This window comes from Elephantulus edwardii, unplaced genomic scaffold, assembly GCF_000299155.1.
Source record: "Elephantulus edwardii isolate Elephantulus edwardi_28Jun2011 unplaced genomic scaffold, EleEdw1.0 scaffold00008, whole genome shotgun sequence".
NCBI lineage: Eukaryota > Metazoa > Chordata > Mammalia > Macroscelidea > Macroscelididae > Elephantulus > Elephantulus edwardii.
Window position 1 is genome coordinate 25,721,411 of NW_006399758.1, and position 20,573 is coordinate 25,741,983.

Below are 20,573 nucleotides of genomic sequence, written 5' to 3' on the forward strand. Positions count from 1 at the left end.
CTGTGATGTTGGAGAAGAGTATTGAATATACAATGGGCCGCTAAGAGAGGGAACAGGTTCATCCTAGAGAGAGTTAAACCAGGCTGCTCCTTAGAGGCAAGGATTCTAAAGCTTCATCTGACATACTTTGGACATGTTGCAAGAAGAGACCAGTTCTTGGAGAGGTATGTCATACTTGGGAGGGTAAAGGGACAGAGCAGGAGAGGAAGACCCTCCATGAGATGGATGGATTTAGTGACTGGGGTATTGGGGTAAGTGTCAGAGACAATAAGATTGGGATAGGATAGAGCAGGGTTTAGGGCTGTCGTACACAGCGTTGCTACACTTTGTAGGCAACTCGACAGCACATAACAACAACAATGTGAAAATCATCCTAGAAATAAAATAAAGTGCTTCTGCTTTTCTCTTCTTGATTTCTCTCCTTCCCTCCCCCTCCCCAGCCATGATTTAGAATAAACTAGGTTCTTAGGCAACTAATATTAACTATGGGCAGTGTACACAGAAGAGTTTGTGTTTGAAAAAGAAAACAAACATTGAAAGCTACACAGTCAAGGTTGTCCTAGATTTCTTTGTCCTGCACTTAGGTATTGTCTCCACTACATTCTCACTGGAGGGTTGTAAACTAAGATATTCCCCAGGGGAATCAGATTCCCAGATACAGTGTGGTCCAAATAATGATCCCCATGGACTCGAACTGTAAATCAAGTTAGAGGAAAAGTGACAGAATTTGAGAGAATAGTTTTTCAATGTTGTCAATCTTAATGTAAAAAAAACCTGCTTATTAAATTTGTATCAGACTTATCTTGTGATTACAGCAAATTCATTTCCAGAAAAGTTCAATTAGGAAGCCATCAATAGGATATACTAATTTCAACAAGTCATTTTGCTTCAGGGATATATTTTACTAATTACGAATATGTACAAGTCCCATTAGGACATAAAAAAACTCCAAGCACAGAAAAGAAGATGATAATTAAAGAGTCTTCATTTGAAAATAGCTAATTTAAGAGGAAAACAATAAAACATGTTCATTTATAATTTCTTAAATGATTCTTCCTCTGTTTTTTTATTTTTTAAATAATTCTAATACATTGTATAATTCTTAAACAATAGAAATTATTTAATTATAGACATCAAAGTATTTTATTTTCATAAATCTGTAACGGTTTGCTGTTGTTGTTGTTGTGTACTGTAGAGTCTGAACTGACCCGTAGCTGATCCTTGGGTGGGTTTTCAGAGGCAGATAATCACACAGGAGCAGATTGTCCATCCTTCACCCCCAGAGCTGCTGCTGGTGGCCTTGAACTGCAGGCCTTTGGAACTGCAGCACAGCTTCTCTCCCTCTTTCTTCCTCTCTTTCTCTCCCTCTCACATTCTCTCAAAATAATCAAAATATCAGTTCATTTTTTTCATGTAATTGCTTTAGATGCCTCTCTAGATACCCTTAATTATAACTGCACTACGTCCTAAATTTCCAATCACCTAATAGACAATAGCTTTTATTTCTCAAATTTCCTTTACAGTCAACTGTGGTTCAGAACAAAATTTTATCCTAGGAGTATTTTCATATCTCACTAAATTTCAGCATTACTTTAGGATTTTTTTTCTCAGCTATTTGATTATTATTTTTTATATACTTTATTATTAACAGCATTAAGTTTTATGACTAAATTAGATAAAATCCACTAATCCTCCTAAGCAACTGTTCCTCTCCAGTTTGGAAAGAAACCAACTCCTTAGGCTATTTCTCAGAGATAATACACAATAGGCTCAAATGCACATTAATTAAAATCTGTTAGTACTTCTTTCACTCTACAGCTTCCTCTCGGTGCTGTTAAAGTTAACAAAAATTTGTACAACAATGTTTATTGAAGCACAGTTCATAACAGTCAAAATTGAAAACAGCCAAAATGGTCATTGATGGAAGAATGCGTAAATAAAACATGGTACATACACAATGGAGTATTACCAACAAAAATGAGAAGTGCAATTCTGATCCATACTACACCCTGAATTACTGAGCAAAACAAGTTAGTCACAAAAGGAGAAATAATGTATTATACTACCTACATAAAGTAGAAAAGCTTATATACCAAAGCTTAGGAGTAGTGACCAGAGATGGGAGGGCGACCTAATGGCCTAGAGGTAAAAATTGCTGCCACCCCAAAAGCACATGGTTAGGATCCATGAGCTGATCTGCCAGGGAGCGGCTGTGGGGCTACAGGGAGTAAGGGGAAGGAATGGGAGGAACAGAGAGTGAGGGGAATGGTGAATGTGGACAATCTCCCCCCATGCGATCACTGATTTCAAAAATCCAGTGGAGGAAGAAGGGAAGATTAACTGTGGTTGCTCAAAGAACATCTAGTTCCTGTTAATGGTGAATCAAGAATTTGGAAAAAGATAGTGGTAACATGATGAATATATCAAGCATCAATGGAGTAAATTAAAAAATTGGTGAACTAACAAATACCTACAACATAAAAGAAAAAGAATGACTACTGGCTTGTTTGGTTTTTTACACCAGGCACCACTCATAACAAGACACAGTGAGGTAGAGCTATGCCAGGAAATTTAGTGGACTGCTGCCTGGTCAACTAACTGGAAGAGATTTCTTTTTATTGCCATTTCCAAGAAAGACAATCCAACAGAATGTGGAAATTATTGAGAAATAACATTAATAACATATGAAGCAAAATACTGCTGAGGTTTCATTCAAAAGGAACAGTACACAGCCAGAGAACTGGTAGAAGTTTAACTTAGAAGAGCCTGTGGCACTAGGGATAGCATTACTGTTGTCAGACCAGCAAAGATCTGGCTGAAAGCAAAACATACCAGAAGAATCTATATTTGTGCTTTATTGACTAGGCACACAAAGGCATTTCATTGTATGGATTGTAACACATTATGGCTAACTTTGAGAAGAATGGGAATCATAGAATACCTAATTGTGCCCATGCAAAACCAAGACCAAGAGACTGTTTTGCAAACAGAGCAAGAGAATACTATTTGGCTTAAAATTAAGAAACATAAGCATCAGGGTGAATACTCTCTCTGTACCTACTCAATCTGTACACTGAGCAAATTATTTGAGAAACTGGCCTCTATAAAGAAGAATGTGGTATCAGGTTCAGATCAAAGCTGTACGAAACCTACACTTGGACCAGAAAGCAGTCCTCAGAACAGAGCAAGGAAACACTGAATGGTTCAAAATCAGGAAAGGAGTGCATCAGCTATGCATCCTGTCTCCATGCCTTTTCAGTCTATATGCAGAACCGATCATTCAGGAGGCTGGGCTTTGTGAGGAGGAATGTGGCATTAGGATTCAATAAATCCTGCTCAATTGCAGTTGTTAAAGACACTAATGCTGTGATTTAAGGTCTTTGTTTTCCAGAGAAACTGAAGACTATGTAGAGATGACACATAGGCTGAGGGAAAGGGAGGAGAAATACTTTCAAGATATTAGTCATAGAGACAAGCTGAAGATCTCTCATCTCATGGCTGGTAAGTACTCCACTGAGAGGGAATTAACTCTCACATTTAAAAAGGAAATTGCTACAGAAAGGGAGAAAATGGTTATTTATTCCCAAGCCCTGCCAACATCCATACTGTTCTCTTGCTGTGTCATAGTTACAGATCAGTACAATGACGGGAACCATAAATTCTAATATTTCTGCTTAAGAAAGAGTTTTATTGATCCTCATTTTATCTTTTCTTTTTCCCATGATTCAGCAAGTCAGAATCACTCCAGTTTCAGGAGCTTCCTATCATGTAGCAAGATGCCCATGAGATTAAAATGTCTTGCAATTTAATAGGAGAAAATTTCAGCACCAAGGAGAGCATCCAGTTGGTTTTGACATGCTTTTTGTATTTGGAATTGCATATTATTTCAGAGGTTTTGTTGTGTGTTAATGTGCTATCCAGTGGGAACCAACTCATAGCCGACCCTCTAGAAGATGATATTAGAAAGAAATACTGCAATATAGTTAGATATAAAGTTGCCAAGAACATATTTCATTCAGGAGAAAACTTTAACCAATTTTTATAAAGAAATAAAACCTTGTCAGGCTGAGAGGGTTTTTCATACACAGCCATTATAGTAATATAGTGTTTTCCTTTCAGCTTTTAAGTATATTGAGTTAGTAGGTCTTCTAGATTATTTTTAAAAAGAAGTCCTGGTTATGCAGTGGTTAAAATGCTGGGCAGCCAACTGATCAGAGCTTCAAATCCATCAATTATTCCACAAGATAAAGATGCTGTAGTGTGTCTGTCAAGATTTACATCTTGAAAGTTCCCTGGGCAATTCTACTCTGTCACATTGGGCTTCTATGAGTCAGAATTGACTTGATGGTAGCTCTGTTTGGTTTGGTTTTGCTGCCTATTTTTCTGTCAAAACCACAGCTGACAAACAGATTCCGTTAAAAGAACATTTCAGTGAAGTTACAGAAATACTAAACTGATTAAAAGCACCATGAGAACAAGTCTCCTGTCTTGCTCACTGTGTTAGCCTTGGACACATGGTAACGGCTCAAATGATAATTATATGAGTCAAGTAAGAGGGAATATATCCCTTAAGAGAGCAAGAATGAATTAATGAACGGTATTCTTTGAGGAGGAATGAATGGTCCATGAGACAAAAGGTCACTTTTTGTAACTAGTTTCCCAGGTTTTGTGCCACTTTGCTCAACTTGAAATTTGAATACTACTGTCATTTAGGTCAATGGAGTCTATTAAACCCCTCAAAAATAAAGCCTCAGAGAAGACCTTTCGTCTTCACTAAACTTTGGCGCGAGGGGTTCACCTTAAAGTGGACTGGAGACGTCTCTGAACAGCCAGTCCCCGTAATCCTGCAACTCCAATATATCCCTTCTCAGGCATTATGACTTCCACCTGAGAGTCCCCAGACACCTGAGCACAACCTAGCCTGAAGACCTGGTTCTGTGCTTTGATCAGGACAAAGGGCAGGACAGGGGCACAGAAGGCTAACTCTCATCCTTTTCTACCAAGCCTCCAGATGAGCCATAATTGCTTGTCTGGATTCCCAAAGAGCCCTTTCTGTGCTCAGAGGAGAAAACACCAGGCCTCACACTATGTGAAAGTTTCACAAAAGTTCAGGCAGCTGAGTCCAACTGAGAAAGGACAATGACTTAGGCTTCTTCTGAGCTGTCATGACACCAAGATGTGGGGGTCACTCTAGAAAGACTTAAATTTAACCAACTCCCAGAGCCAAAGGTGACAGGGCGCACCACACAGTAAAAAGCTCCGTGTTTAAATCTATATTTTCAACTGCCAGCATCTTGTGGAGGACTTCTCAGGCCTCTCTGAGTTGCTTTCTTCATTTTTGTGCAATGAATCCTATGTGAGCAAAGTCGAGCCTCCTAGATCCCAGGTAGGCACAGCCCAGTTCTTAGTTCCTAGGAGGTTTCTAGGCTAAGGCTCCACTCTACTTGGACTGTACTATCAGGCCCCCAAAATGGGGGGAACTGCCAGGGAAGGGCTAATTTCCATTTCAAACTGCATTCTGGTACTTTGTACTCCAGCATCATTGGCCGATCAATATTTAATGCTTGGAGATTCTGACTCTGCGGGAGTCATGTCAGGGGACCTTGGGAGCCAATCTGCTTGAGCTTCTGCGTGATAATTATTCATGGGCTCCTGCCTCTTGCTCTTTCTCTCGCACGGTCCCACTCTGCAGACTCAGTGCCTTATTCAGTCTTCTCTCTCGCTCTCTGCGCTGCTGTAGCCGGACCCTTCGCCTTCTCCGTCGCTCTGCATCCACACAGCCCTACAATGGCTAAAACAGCAATGGGTAAGGCTTCGCGCCTCATTCTCCTACGGCTGGCCCTGGAGCCCACCTCTCACCTTTTCTTTTTTTTAGCACTTAGAAGGAATACGGGGATATTTTATAAAGAAAAAAAAATCATTCATGGGAACAAGAAAGACAGAGGCAGCTCAGGGGCACAGGGAGGGCAAAAGGGGGTTCTCAGAAATCTAGAAAGAAGAATTTCCTGTTAAAGGTAGAAACAGGTAAGTTACCCTCCTCTAGCTAGGCGATTTCTTCTGTTTCTAGATTTAAAATTAGGGCTCCATTGTGGGGGTTGGGGTGATACTAAGCGTTTGCCATGGATAGGATTAAGGGATATTTTGAAAAGTGCTTTGTAACGTCCTTTATTTCTTCTTTAGTTAAAAAGAAGAAAATGTGAAAGAAGGTTGGGTGGGAAGAAGGAGATAGGAAGAAGAATGCAAAGTCCGGGCGGTTAGGAAGATGGGTGGAGAGGGGGAATGGGACACATTTTATGGTATTGTCTAGTTGAAGAAACCGCTAGTCCGGGGGCGCCTGCTGGGCGCTGGGGCGCCGCTCCTTTGTTTTAGGGAAAGGGAGGGACTGAGGGGTGAGGCAGCCGGGAGGGCGTGGAGGGCGCGGGTGGGCAGCTGCAGGGGCGGGGAGGTGCAAGCAGGGAGGGGTGGAGGGGCCGTGGTCTGAAGGCGCTGGGTGGGGTTTCTTTGTGTGCGGACGGGCGGTCCCCGAGGGGGCGGGGGAGGCACCTGCAGCAATGGGCCCACAATGCAGGCAGCCCCACCCAGCGCGCAGCGGCGTCCCCCCCCCTCCCCAGCTCAGCTCAGTGCAGCATCTTCAGCGCGGGGAGCAGAGCGCGACACCCCGGAACCCAGCCCTGCGGGGATGGCAGCGCCAAGCCCCGCACTCCCCACTCCTCGCCTTGGCCTTCCTTCCCAGAAGGATGACCACTGCACTGCCCCCGCCCGCCCCACCGTGGCCCCATTGTTTCTTTTAGGGGGGGAAGGAGGATAGGTTAACAATTTTCTTTCAGAATCATATTACATTGGGTGATTAGAAGGATGTGTATAAAGGCTTCTGTGAACTCATTTGATCGTTTTGGAGTTAAAGCTTCCGGAACCTAGACACAAATGTAAATCTCATTCCACAAAAATAGGTAAACGTAACTGAAAGCAAAAGATATCAATGAATTAAGTTGAGCCACCTTGAACAGGTCAAAAGGACCAAATATTGGCAGGCCCCGTAGGTTCAGCCTGTATCAGAAAGACAGATAAAGGAGACACCAAGATTCCTGATAAGGGATATTCATTCCCAACCCCTCTGCACCGGGAGCCTCTGGCAGCACCCCGCTGTCCACCTAGGTCGCTCCCTGCGGAGAGAACCTGCAAGCTGGAGAGTCCACTCCTGGTGACTCCGCCCTGCCCCACCCTCCCGGCTCCGCTGGGAGACTTGGCTGGCAAGGGGGCTCTGGAGCAAGCAGCCTGCTGTCCAGGGCCCCCCTTTTTCCAGCCCTGCAGGCCGGAACCGCCCAGGCACCCCTTGATGTGAGCAGATACCGGGCGTGGCTCTCAGCATCAGAGTCCGGGGCCTCCCAGCTAAGAAGTAGCAAAGTAGGCTCCTCCAGCCTCGCCGGCCACATAAAGGCAGGGCTGCCACCCTGCCGCGAGCCCGCAGAGGTGACCCCATGGGCGCAGGGAGGGCGTTTTTACCCCGTGGCGCGCGGGGCAGGGGACCCTTCCCGCCCCCCGCGAAAGCCCTCAGCCCACGTTCTGGTTCCCTGGATGGGGAGTCCACGGAGGGTCGCCCCAAGAAAAATCTAGAGCTACATGCAGCTCGGCCCCACCCTCGCAGCTGCGGCCCAGGCCCTGCAGCCGCCGCCCTGGCTTGGATGCACGTGGCCGGCGGGCGTGTGGAGCCTTGCCAGCCCTGCAGTGCCTAGCGCTGCGCCGAGCCCCCCAGTGCAGCCTGGGGAGACGGGTTTCTGCGCAGTGTCCTGAGCTACCCCCATGTCCCCATTCACCTGATGGTTCTGAAAATGCCCCCTCCGTCACCCTACTCCCCGCACCCTCCAGGAAAAGATTTCTGCTGCAGGGGTAGCTGCAGACTCGCCATCACTGTCATCGCAGATCTTACTATTATTTCAAGTCATTATCGTTACTTCAAACCATTATTTTCTTTTTCAATGACCATACTTGTTCTTACTGAAAACTGACTTTGAATGCATTTGGCTAAGGATCAACCCTTGCTGCAGTCACTTTTCTATCTCATATTCTCTTCCTCACAAAAAGGAATTCTGTCTTAGGCTGTGCAATTTTGCATTGTAAAAGAAATAACACTTCACGTTCCAGGCAGGATTATGTTTGCACATGTGGGTGGGGTGTGTGTGCAGATGCTTGCGAGGGGCGTTATGTGCCCAATGGTTGCCGGAAAATTCTCCACAGAGAATTATTTGTGGCTGCTGTGGGTGAAGTCATACAAATGTCTTACTGAGATTTTTGTGATTCTCAGCATATAACCCATGAACTTTTTCTCCTTCAAAATATGTAAATCTGGGTTGTGCACGAAATTAGAACTGTTCTTCAAGGGTGTTTTTCCAACTGCTGATTCTTCTTAAGGTCTCAATTTTACATCTAGAAACGCGTTCGTAAAAAAGCCCATCCAAAATATGACAAAGACAAAGCCCCTTGAGGCTGCATCTGCCAAATCATGAAAAGGACAACTTCGGCCAAACTAAAATAATAGACTTTTCCGAGTATAAGAAGCAATTCATTGCTAGGGAGGATACTTTTTTCTTGAGTCATTAAACAATTAATTCAACATAATCTTGCCGTTTGCGTATAATATTTCCTATGATCTTCTCTAATGAACTGGGTACCTTCTAAGTGGATTTAAGAGAATTTGGACAAGATTTCAGGGTGAAATGTATTATTTAACCTAGTGTGTTTAACCTAGTGTGTTTAATTTATATCCATCGAATAGATAAGCTCAGAAATATGAGACCTAGGAAAGCCAGTTGCTAGTAGCTAATATAATTATATAAATCAATACAGCTAGTGGTAAGAGCTTCGTGGTTTTATTTAAACCCACCAGCTTCTTTCCTTACAGGAGGAAAACGTGGCCTTGTGCTTGTGTAGGGATATGCAGCCTTGGAACCTTCTTGGGGTGTGGGGGAAGGGAGCAAGTTTTCCTCTGCCCAATAGGGCTGCTATAGGAGTCGAATTAATGACAGTGGGTTAGGTTTGGGTTGATGATGTTCACCTGTGCATCTGAGACTTTCAAAAAAAAAAAAGGTTAAGATTGTGGTTTGTACTATTTAAATTGAAAATTATGTTTGTTCAGTAATATGAGCTATAGAACTTATAGGGTAAACTATTTTGTTCAAAGGAAGGGATTGTTAATTGTTAGAACATTTATTAGTATTTACAGCAGGATTTTATGTTACATTAAAACCAGTTTTAATTATTTTCTTTTTAAAAATATATTTTTAATTACTAATGGATAAATTGTGGGATAGGCATTTTAACATTTGTTGTAACATGATTTCGACTAAATAGTCCGTTTTTAGAGATGAAAATGGTGCATTTAACTACCTCCCACTCCTATGAAGAAATGGTCTCCCCAGTGCTGTAAAGCAGAGTCACGCAATAGAACAGTTCCTCTACCAGATTTAGAATTTATAAAAACGTTTAGATTTAAGTACCTAGTCATAGCTATCAAGCAGATTTCTTTAAGTTGTGTTTTATGTACTATTAACACAAATTAATAGATGAGTCAAATACAAATTCAATTTTGTTTTATTATTTTTTGTCATTGATAAATCCAGACCATTTTAAGGAAAGGTTTATCAATCTCACTGGGTTTACCTCCAAATCACAAGGCTGACTATAGCTCCTTCACTATTACACTAGATCATTTTTTACACGAGACTGAATGAAACCAGTTCTAGTACAGGAGAGCCTTCCCACTGCAAAGCTGGGTCTGGGCGTGGCCACCCAGCCTGCTCCCTCAGAGCCAACTGGCTCTTAAGTCTTAGGAAAAGGTGCCTTATTCTGATGTCACAAGATTCATGGCCTGATAAGAAGTTGCAAAGCAAAAATGCAGGGGGAAAAAGTTAATGAATTAGCCAGTGACCCAGATGTTTCCAGAACATCCTGGTTCTTGAAATTGGACAACTTTAGAGTCTGCGTTAATGTTTCACTCCACTAGAGGGCAATCAAGTTCTCCAAAGAAATGGGTGATTGATTTTTAAGCCTACTTCTAAATATTAACTATCTTAAAATCGTTTGTCTAAAGCATTTCACTTGTTTTATTCAGTATTGACTAAAAGAATATGCGCACCTTTGCAAGGAAATAGGACAAAAATAAATGATTAATTATTTCCTTTGGACTTTACCTTCTAGTTTCATTACATTGTTGTTACTTTTTTTGTTTTGTAATAAATAGACTAAATTAAACAAATTGGGGTTTGTTTTTTTTTTTCATTTGCTTCGTGTTGGGGACACACCTGGATGTCAAAATCCTAGCCTTCAGGGAACTTGTATGCTCTTAGGTACAGAAGAAAGAACCACATTGAGATGCTGAAGAGGCATGCCAAAAAATGGCTGTTAATATTTTCCCAATTCACTCACTCATTATTACTGTTGAGTCAGAACCAACTCTTTGCGATTGAGTCAGAACGGACTCACTGCTAACCTGGTTTTCTGAGGCTGTAAATCTCACAGGAGGAGACTGCCCATCTTTTTCTCCCTAAGAAGTCGGTAGCTTCCTGATGTTTGGGATGGCAGCTCAATTCCCGCTCTACGAGGACACTGAGTTGTAGTTTGCGATGGAGCTAAAACCTGCTCATAGCGGACTGTCCAGCGAGTTTTCAGAGGCAGTTAACTGTGGACGAGGAGATTTGTCTATCCTCCTCTTCGGATTGCAGCTCGGCTTCTTAGCGGTAGGCCACCAGAGCTTCCTATTTTTTTTTCCTATTATTTTCCTTTTTCACCTAGAGGAACACTTTCCAAACCCCAAATCTGTGTGGTTTTAACTTGGACCTTTAAACCCAATTTTTATCAGCTTTCAGTATTTATGGAGCATCTCCCTGTAATAGTTTGATAGAAAATTAGTTTTCTTTTTAATGAAGAAGAAACAGAGATAAATCAATTTTTAGAATGATCAGAAATGGATTCTCTCTGCATTTGCACTCATAGGGTCATTTCTTCTCTCTTATAGCCCATGATCTTTTATTTTAATCCATCTGTAAAATATTTAACAGTCTTATATTACAGTGTCCCTCAAACTTTAATGTGCATATGAATCACCTGTGACTTTCATTAAAATGCAAATGCTGAGGGTTGTGCTGAGGATGAACACTTCTACAGTCTTAGCAAGCTCCCAGGTGCTGCTCCTGCTGACCGCCAAACCCATCAAGTACAGCAATAGAAAATGGTAATATGCCTGCTCTGTGATAACAAGAGCTGGTATTATCTTAACATCTTCAAATCTCTGGCAATCTTTACCAACTATTTCACTTGCAAACTCATATGATTAGGGATTTTATTCATCTGGGAGTGTTGAGTTCTGTGCCATCACACTCTGCTAATTGGATTTTTAAAAATATATTCATATTGCAAGACCCAGCCGAAGACCTTTGAGAGTCATGTGGAAAATGAGAGAGAGTGTATGTATAAAAGAAGAAATGACTGTGGGTTGTTGAGAAGGATGATAAATCAATAGAGCTAGTTTATCACTATTTACAAAACAAGATACAGAACAGCGTTCAATTCAGAACCTAATAGATGTGATTTATGTGCAGAAGTCTGTGAAAGCTTATGCACCACAAATAGTAAGAGAATGAAACCAAGGTTTCAACAGCACTAAAGTTCACTTTTTATATATCCAGTATTTTCTCCTGTTTGCCTCTCCATATACTCGCACTGTTCTAGCAGAATATATCTTGCTAATATCAGTTGCAAAAAAGAGGCTGAAAATGTATTGAATATCAGTACATTTGAGAACAAATTATATGTGTGTTTATCTGCTTACTTTAACCAACAAAGGACCCCTGTTACTTTCTGCCTCTTAAAAACCTCAAACCATGAGGGGGAGAGTGAAAGGAGAGGAGGATCTTAGAGAAATATAATTAAAATTTTCAGATCTCTGGCATCCCACAATGTTTCTTCTGGGGGGCTGATCTTGCAAATATTACCAGGTTTCTGGGAATGCTATCCTGCAGAAATGATACCGTACATGAAACATCTTAGAAATACAACTTCTTCCAGAGGGCACTGAAAGCATGTTGCTGTTATTAGATGCCATTGAGTTAACTGTAACTTATGGCAATCCTATGGACAATGGTTCTGAACCCTGCCCTATCTTGTGCCAATATGATCACCTCTGATGTGCTCAAGCTGATTGTTACAGTTACTGTGTTATTGAGGGTCTTCCTCTTTCTCTGACCTTCCATTTTCCCCATGTGATTTTGGGGGGAGGGGGTTGGGTTTTGTTTTTGTTGCTTTGTTTGGTGTTTTTGTGTTTGGGTTTTGTGGTTTTTTCCCGAAGAACTGACAACATATCCAAAGTGTGGTGCCAAATAAAACTGGCAATAGCACTGGAAAGATACTCAACTTTAAACTGGATTAAACCTCAAGGTTATCTATCCATTCCTGTGGTGGTGGTGGTAATTTTTATCATTTCATTCAAATCTCTCAGAAACTGGAAATATTTTTGCTTTTTTCACTTCCTAGTAATGGAAGCATTACAAATGTATGTTCTAAACAGTAAATTCTAGCTCTCTGTCATGGTTGTGCATATAATCTGATCTGGAGATAACTAACATAAAAATTTGAGGACCTGAAGACTAAGTCAAAATTATTCACCACTAAATAACTCAGATGTTGCTTCTTTTCAAGAATCACTTTTATGCAGAGACACAAATTTTAGATTACCTGTAAGAAGTCATTTTTGTTGATTGACTTACACAGCATATTCAATGCTAGGCATTGTTCTAAGCACAGATTTGATGGCCGTAGTGGTAAGGAGTTGCACTGCCAACCCAAGGGATGCAGTTCTAATCCACTCACTGGCTCTGAGGTAGAAAGATGGCCAATCTCCTCCCTTGTGATTTACTGTCTCTGAAAACCTCTAGAGTCAGCTACGAGTCACTTAACAACAAAATTCTAAGCATGTTCCTTTTATTAACCAGTTAGCAATTTGAGGCACAGAGAAGTAAATGTACTTTCCCAAGGTCACATAGTAAATCAGATGTAGAACTGCAGCCCTGACCATCTGACTCCAGAATCAGGGCCCTTGGACAGTAGCTTTTGCCCTCCTGTCTGCTATCCTTACACCACTGCTGTGGTGTCCACTCAGATACTGGCATTTCGTTGCCACAGGCCTAAGATGACCTAGTCCTTTCTGAACTCCTCTTTACTTTGAAGAGGAAATAGCTTGAAATTGATAACTAAAAGAGTCTCATAGCTATCCTGAGGCTTATTAAAATATTGCTGTGATTAGGATTTAGAGGTAAAAAAAAGGCCTTGGAGGGGACTCTAAGGTATTAAATATGTGTCTCTCTGAAGCCTCAGCTAAGACTGCAAATGCAATGACCAGCTCTGAGAGAAAAAGCAGTGAGCTTACCAAATCAGTCTCATTCTGGGTAAGACATTTCAAAATGGCTCTTTAATTCTCCTTACATAGACTATAGATATTGAATTGTATTAAATTAATGCAGAGTAAAAGGAATATACATAGGCAACTAGGCAAGAGAGATCTGTGAGAAGGTTCTGAGTCCCCTGTGAAACATTCCTAATTATCTTTTAATAAAGGAATCGAGCCCTGTCATTTGTCAAAGAGACATTTACAGTAGTAAAACCTGTGTTTATATAGCCCATTTTTATTAGTCATGATTAAAGATAACATTTTCTGTGTATTTGTTCCCACAAAACATTTTTATGTGAATGTAAAGGTTAATTAATGCATTTCAGCAATCATTTTGCTAGTCATTTAGAAATACAGCTTCTTGAGGAATTGTACGTAGTATGAAAAAGACCCACAGATTATATTATAAAATGATCAGAAGAATATTTTTTAGTTTTAACTAACTTGTGACTTTGTTGACTTCCAGAATAAAATATGTTTAATGCTTCCGAAGCTTAGAAAGTTGCAAAATGTGTTTTTATGACTATACAGTTCTAGTAAAGCTCATGAAACATAATTTTTTCTTTAGAGCCAGAGCATTGTCTTCAATAGATTTTTTTTTTTTAACTAAGATTGTAAAGCAAATAAATGCCTTCGTGAATTGCTTGTTTAGCAGTCACTCTTCTGGAATAATTGTATTTTGGTTGTCAGAATCTGAACATTACCTATTAGTACGATTATTTAATATAAAATAGATTGTTAGTAATGCAAATATGTCAGTCTTTTAGTTTTATGTCTTAATATCAGGATAAAAATAACTGAAATTTGTCTTAACCTAGTGCCACAATACATTTACAAGAGAGCTTTTTAACGTTTAAATTACATTTTCATTAGCATTCTACTCTCACTTTGGGAAGATTTCTTTTTCTGATGAACTGCAGCCGTAAAGTTTAATTTCCACTTAATAAAACTTCTCACAGCAAAACTAGTAACGATGTTTCTGTTTGGACTGCCTAGTGAGTAGAAAGGGAGCCCCAGTGGTGTAGTCTGTATGGAGCTGTGCTGCTGCCATGCTTCTCTGGAGATTCAAATTCACCAGTTTATCCAGTTTATCAGCTGTGAGTCTATTCAGACTCATTGGCAAAGGGTTGATTTGTATTTGAGTGAAACACAATGACCATGTCAAATTTGACAATTCCAAAACTGGAATCAGAAAATATCATCAAGATGTCACTTTTACCTCTTTGAGATTCTTAACAAGAAATAGCCCCAACCACGGCAGGCAGATGAATGAGGAACTATGCTCTTTGAACTACTGGAGTTTCCGGTGGAATTTTGCTTCAGAGCTTTGCTTTCTTTATTACTGCTTAGTTCTTCTTTTTTTTTTTTTATTTCTAGCACAAATATCTATTGTTGTTATTCAAGTCATATAGCTTGATCTGAGAGATACCAGTTAACAACCTCATAATTGTTCAAACATAAGAAAAACTATCAATCATTTCTTTGTAAAGTATATTTTCTAACAAATAGATCAGACAATCCAACACTCCCATCACTTTAAAATTAGAATTCTTTTTGTTGCACTTCAGATCTACTTTTTTTCTTTTGTGGTAAAAAAAGAGTAGCAGACAAACAAAACTGATTGAAAAATGTTCAAAATAAAAATTAAACTGTAAAATCTAGCTATATGGGGCTTTTGTGATTTTTTGAACAGTACTCACCTGTTCCTTTAAGTCCTCGTGTAATACCTTTGAGATTAACATGGTATACAAATTGTTCTATTTAAAAATGAATTTTCTTAAACTCAGACAACTTATTGGTTGGAGTTCATATATAGTAAGCTACAGAGCTAAGAATAGAACTCAGCTCAGCACCTACTTCATTCCCTTATAATAAAAGTCCTTCAGAGATGGCAATCAAACATGAGTGAGTGAGCAAAGCACATAGTAGATTTCTTTACCTTCGGTTCAGAGTTATTAATGGTTAATATCATTCATGATATGAAAATAGATATTCAGCACCAAGTCTGTTCCTAGCATAGGAGCAGTTCTTGCAAGATTATAAACAAACATGGTCCTCCCCATTGGAAAACTTAATCTTTGCAAGAAAAGGTAATCCTGGATATGGGGGAGGGAGAAATAGGTAATCAATGTCAATAATGGTAATTTTTGTGCTCACTTCGGCAGCACATATACTAAAATTGGAACGATGCAGAGAAGATCAGCAAGAAGTGTTCCATTAAAAAAATAATGGTAATTTTTATTTATCAACATAATGATTTGACATTTTAACAATCTTACACTACTCTGCAATATGACTAGATAGTAAACGAGAATTTAGTAAAAACTTAAGAACTGTGATAGTGCAGAAGTGTATAAAATGTCAGTATTTAACTAACCCTTACAACCAGTGATCCTAGCCATTCCTTTAATAAAACTCTTCTAAAACTTCAGTTAGCATTAGCACCAAGGGGGAACTTCTTACCAATTCCCAAATAGTGCTGATGTTGATAAGTGCCAGTGTAAGTAGTAATCCTGTTCCCTACCTCCCCTTGACAATAGATTTTTGCCATTGAGTTGGAACCATCTCATAACTTAACCTCCATCGGGTTTTAGAGGCTCTACCTTTGGGTTAACAGTGCAAATCCTTACCTGTTAGGCCACCAGAATCTCTCCCAGAAGGATGATAAAAAGTAAATTATCATGTAAAGCAAATATTTAAGCTTTTATAATTTGCAAATTTTTCCGTCCCAACAAATCTGCTAGAAAATACTTGGAGTTTGGAAAATGAGCACTCCTCAATAATTATTTTTGTTTGAGAGTGAGCTAGTCTTTTTTTGCATTTTTCTATTATTCATTTTAATGAAAGTGTACAGGGACTTTGGATTTCTAGTCGAGCCAGTCTTATATTTATAGCATAGTTGCCGATACAGTATACATTTAAGACAATTAAGTACATTTTGAGTAATGGCTGAATATAACTGTTAGACATTTCATTTAGGTCAAAACATATTACTCAAGAGGGATAATTAAAGTAAGGATATTTCTCTTACACATATCTATTATCTTTACCTCTAATATTTCATCTCTCATCTTTGAATTCATACATAAAGTCAATAAAATAGAGCTTAGAGCTGAACAAATAAGGCTCATCAACATATCACATGCAATAGCATTGAAAACTCATCCCAGAAGCATGAAGCCATAGTGTTCTTCCTTGAGATATCCTGAGGAGGCAGATGAAATAAAAATACACACAGAGAAACACATACAAATAAAATATCTTGCTCTTACTGTCTTATTAACATCAATTATATACAAATCCCAGATCACTTGGCTGTTGTAATCTCTGGTCCCTTTTTCTCAGTTCTCTTCCCTGCCTGTCACTCTCACTCTTCCACTTCCATTTTCAGCACCTTTCATTTAGCTTGGGAATTCTGGTGGCCTAGTCCACAGGGAGTGGCATTGCTAACCCAAGGCAAACTCTTCTCTGGTGGTTTGACTCAACCAACCTCTCCACAGGAGAAAGATGGACAATCTCCCCCATGTGATTTGTGTCCTTGTAAAACCCACTAGAGAGTCAACAGTGAGTTGATTCCAACTCAACATCAGTGAGCTCTAAGTTGTTCCTTTAGCCAGATCTTTCCTTTATTTTTTTTTCTTCATATCATCTTTTTTTCTATATTTTATTAATTTTCATAAGCATTTACAGAGATTTTGGGTTTCCATTCATTCATTGTTGCACTATTCTCTCTACCCTCCTCCCAGTTTGTTCTTGTCCAAATGCCACAGTGCTTGTCAAAGCCAGTTCCGATTAATCTTCTTTGTCAGTGTGTCCTTTGCCATTCCCTATCACTCCTCCCTGAGAGAGACTTCACCCTGAGTCATAAGGAAAAGGGGATGGCATATTCTCTTAGCTACTTCCTGCTGAAAAGGGACGCTGTGGGTTTCAGGGTGAAGATCTTTTCTTTAAAGGATAGCTCCAGGTGCTTTCTTAGGTGGATCAGTTAGATCTTTCCCTTCTTCCATCTGTAACTAACTGACCACAGCAAAGACACCAGAGACATACAGTACAAATAGAATGTTCCTTAGATGACAGTAACTGGGAAAAAAGGGTCTGAATTCTGAGAGTTTAATATTATTTTTTTTCTATCAGTCATGCATAAAAGCAGTACCATTCCAATCAGTGGTGTCTCAAGTACTAATCAGTAATGTTATTGCTATTTTTAAAATCTATAACCTGTTAGCAGAATGTAATTAGAGTGAAGGAGGTATCATGAAAAATTACTCTTTATTAGGCATCTGATTTAAAAGGGTGAAGCTAATTGATTATTACTCCTTAAAAGTATTTTCAGTATATTGTTTTACAATCAAAATATATATGTTCACATATATAATATAGATGTATTATACATACATATATATGTATACACACATGCAGATTCACACATATATACAGAGGTACTAAAATACAGAATTAAATGTGGGGTCAAGATTGTTGGAAGATCTATCAATAATCTTTGATATGCAAATGACACAAGCCTACTTGCTGAAACTGAGGAGGACCTGAAGTGCTTGCTGCAGAGGGTCAAGGACTACAGCCTCCAATATGGATTGAGGCTCAATGTCAAGAAGACAAAGATTCTCACCACTGGGCCAATTGGCAGCATCAGGATGGATGGTGAAGAGATTGAGATTGTTCACAGCTTTAGTTTGCTTGGCTCCACAGTCAACACTCTCAGCACCAGTATCCAGGAAATTAAAAGATGTATTGTGATGGGAAAGTCTGCTGTTACGGACCTCTCCAAAGTACTGAAGAGCAATGGTGTCTCTCTGGAAACTAAGGTGCGTCTGATACAGACCATGGTCTTCGCAATCACTTGTTATGCATCAGAGAGTTAGACAATGACTAAGGAGGACAGAAGGAGAATTGATGCCTTTGAGCTGTGGTGCTGGAGAAGAGTATTGAGGGTACAATGGACTTCTAGGAAAACAAACAGATTCATCCTGGAAAGGGTCAAACCGGGCAGCTCCTTGGAGGCAAGGATTCTGAGGCTCCATCTGACATACTTTGAATATGTTGTAAGGAGAGACCGGTCCTTGGAGAAGGACATCATGCTTGGTAGGGTGGAGGGACAGCGCAGGAGCGGAAGGCCCTCTATGAGATGGATTGATTCAGTGACTGGGGTAATTGGGATGGGTGTATCGGAGACTCAGCTATGGGTCTATTCTGATTCAAAAGTACATAACAACAACAATTAGAACCATGGAAGAAAAAGTTTGGCAGTCCCATAGAGATACAAAAATCAAACCCATTACTAAAAAGTTGGAACTGGCTCAAAGCTGACCCTCCAGCAGATCACTGAGCCTGTAAAGCACATGACAGGAGACTGCTCATCTTTCCTTTATGGAGCTGCTGCTTAATTCAAACCACAAGAGAGACCTGAGTGCTGGATTGCCCAAGTGCAACTCTCTACCAGAGAGAAAAGTCAAAATCAAGGGAAGTCATCTCACTTGCTCAGGATCTCAAAAATTTTTCAGGAAAGGTACAGACTTAACACCTAACATTCTCTCCACATCAGTCCCAGACTTCTTTTCTTTAATTATGTTTATATTTTGTCTAATGCAGACATCCCTGCACCTTATTACTAACTACTTGAGGGCTTTTGAACTAGAAACATGTCTCATTTCATTTATCATACATGTGCCTCTGGAAACTATGAACTTGGAAAAATGATGAAAGCTATACAAGTGTTTAGGTCTTTCATTCATAGGGTCCAAAGTTGTCTACAACTCGGCGGCACTTCCCAACAACCACCACCACAGTCATGTGCAGAAGTACTGCTAAAGGCTAACGTATATTGAGTAATTTATTTTGTGTCAAGACTTGTAAGGGTGCCAAACACCTTCAAAGTTATTATCAAGTTATTTTTATAATTCTAAGTCATTATCAAGTTCTTATTACTACTTTATTTTTACAGATGAGGAAAAAATTAAGTAGAATTATATACAGAAAATAAATGCTAAGGCCAGGATTTTTTTTTTAAAAAAAGTCAGACTTCAAAGCCCACCTAGTTAACCCTGTGCACACACACTTTCTAGGACACGTCAGGGCTACAACTGTAGTCAGTGATTGGATGACCTAAGGGCAAAGAGAAGCAAGGGAGAATTCTAAACCACAAGCTCCATAATGCTTTTCTACAGCTAAGCTCTGTAAAATTTCAAAAGGCCACCTGAAACAAACAAAAATCCACAGGAAGAAGATGAATTTTTAATAGTATAACACTTCCATTTTTGAACTTCCATTTTTTTCCTCTAACTCAATCCTCAAAACAGAAATGCTAGCCTAGTTTTTTTGCATAAACTCATGTTCAAAATGTTTAATGTCTATGGTTGTGTAAGTCTTTAGTCACAGCTCAAGACTTCAGCTTCAATTCATATTCTTCCTTTACCCCAGCTTCCAACATTTACTCACAACTTGTCACAGGATGGTGAAACTTCATCTCACATATTCTGGGCATGTTGTCAGGAGACAGTCCTTGGAAAAAAAGCCATCATGCCAGGGAAGTATACGGTCAGCCAAAGAAAGGCAGAGTCTCAAGGAGATGGAATGACGCACTGACTACCACAGTGTGTTTGACCATGACAGAGATGGTGAGGATGGTGCAGGAGAGGACAAGATTGAGATTTGTTGCTCATAGGGTTGCTATGAGTCATAATGGACTTGAAGGTACCTAACAACTGCCATAATTAAGAAGCTGTGGTGGCTGAGTTTATAGGGAATTCCACTGCTAATCCAAAGGTCATGTCTCTCTGTTGATTTGAATCTATCAGCTGCTCCAAGAAAGAAAGATAGGCAATTTCTCCCATGGGATTTACAGCCTCAGAAACCAACTGGATAGTCAGCTATTTCTTGTTTGCAATCCGATGGTCTTGAGAAAGGGAGAGAGTAATACTTGTGGCTAGAGGAAAGACATCAAACATGAATACACATGGAAGAAACAGCGGCCTCCTCTTCCTCCTTTCTGAGTTCATTACCATGTGCCTTATTGAAGATCTTCTGAAAGATGGAGGTGGGAGGATTTTCTTGTGTTTGCCTACGAAGCAAGCAATTCATCACAACACTAACCAATGTAATTTCCACACTATCAGCAAAA

At 39.9% G+C, this 20,573-nt stretch overlaps 1 protein-coding gene across 1 annotated transcript in view; it reads left to right on the plus strand.

The window, feature by feature from the left end:
* Positions 1-5,676: 5,676 nt before the first annotated feature.
* LOC102854735 (stathmin-2-like) overlaps positions 5,677-20,573 on the plus strand; it is a 70,893-nt gene continuing 55,996 nt past the window's right edge. Inside the window, exon 1 of the mRNA XM_006880482.1 lies at positions 5,677-5,806. Coding sequence (XP_006880544.1) covers positions 5,788-5,806 — 19 coding nt within the window. The 5' untranslated portion in view covers positions 5,677-5,787. The remainder of the gene's footprint in view (positions 5,807-20,573) is intronic.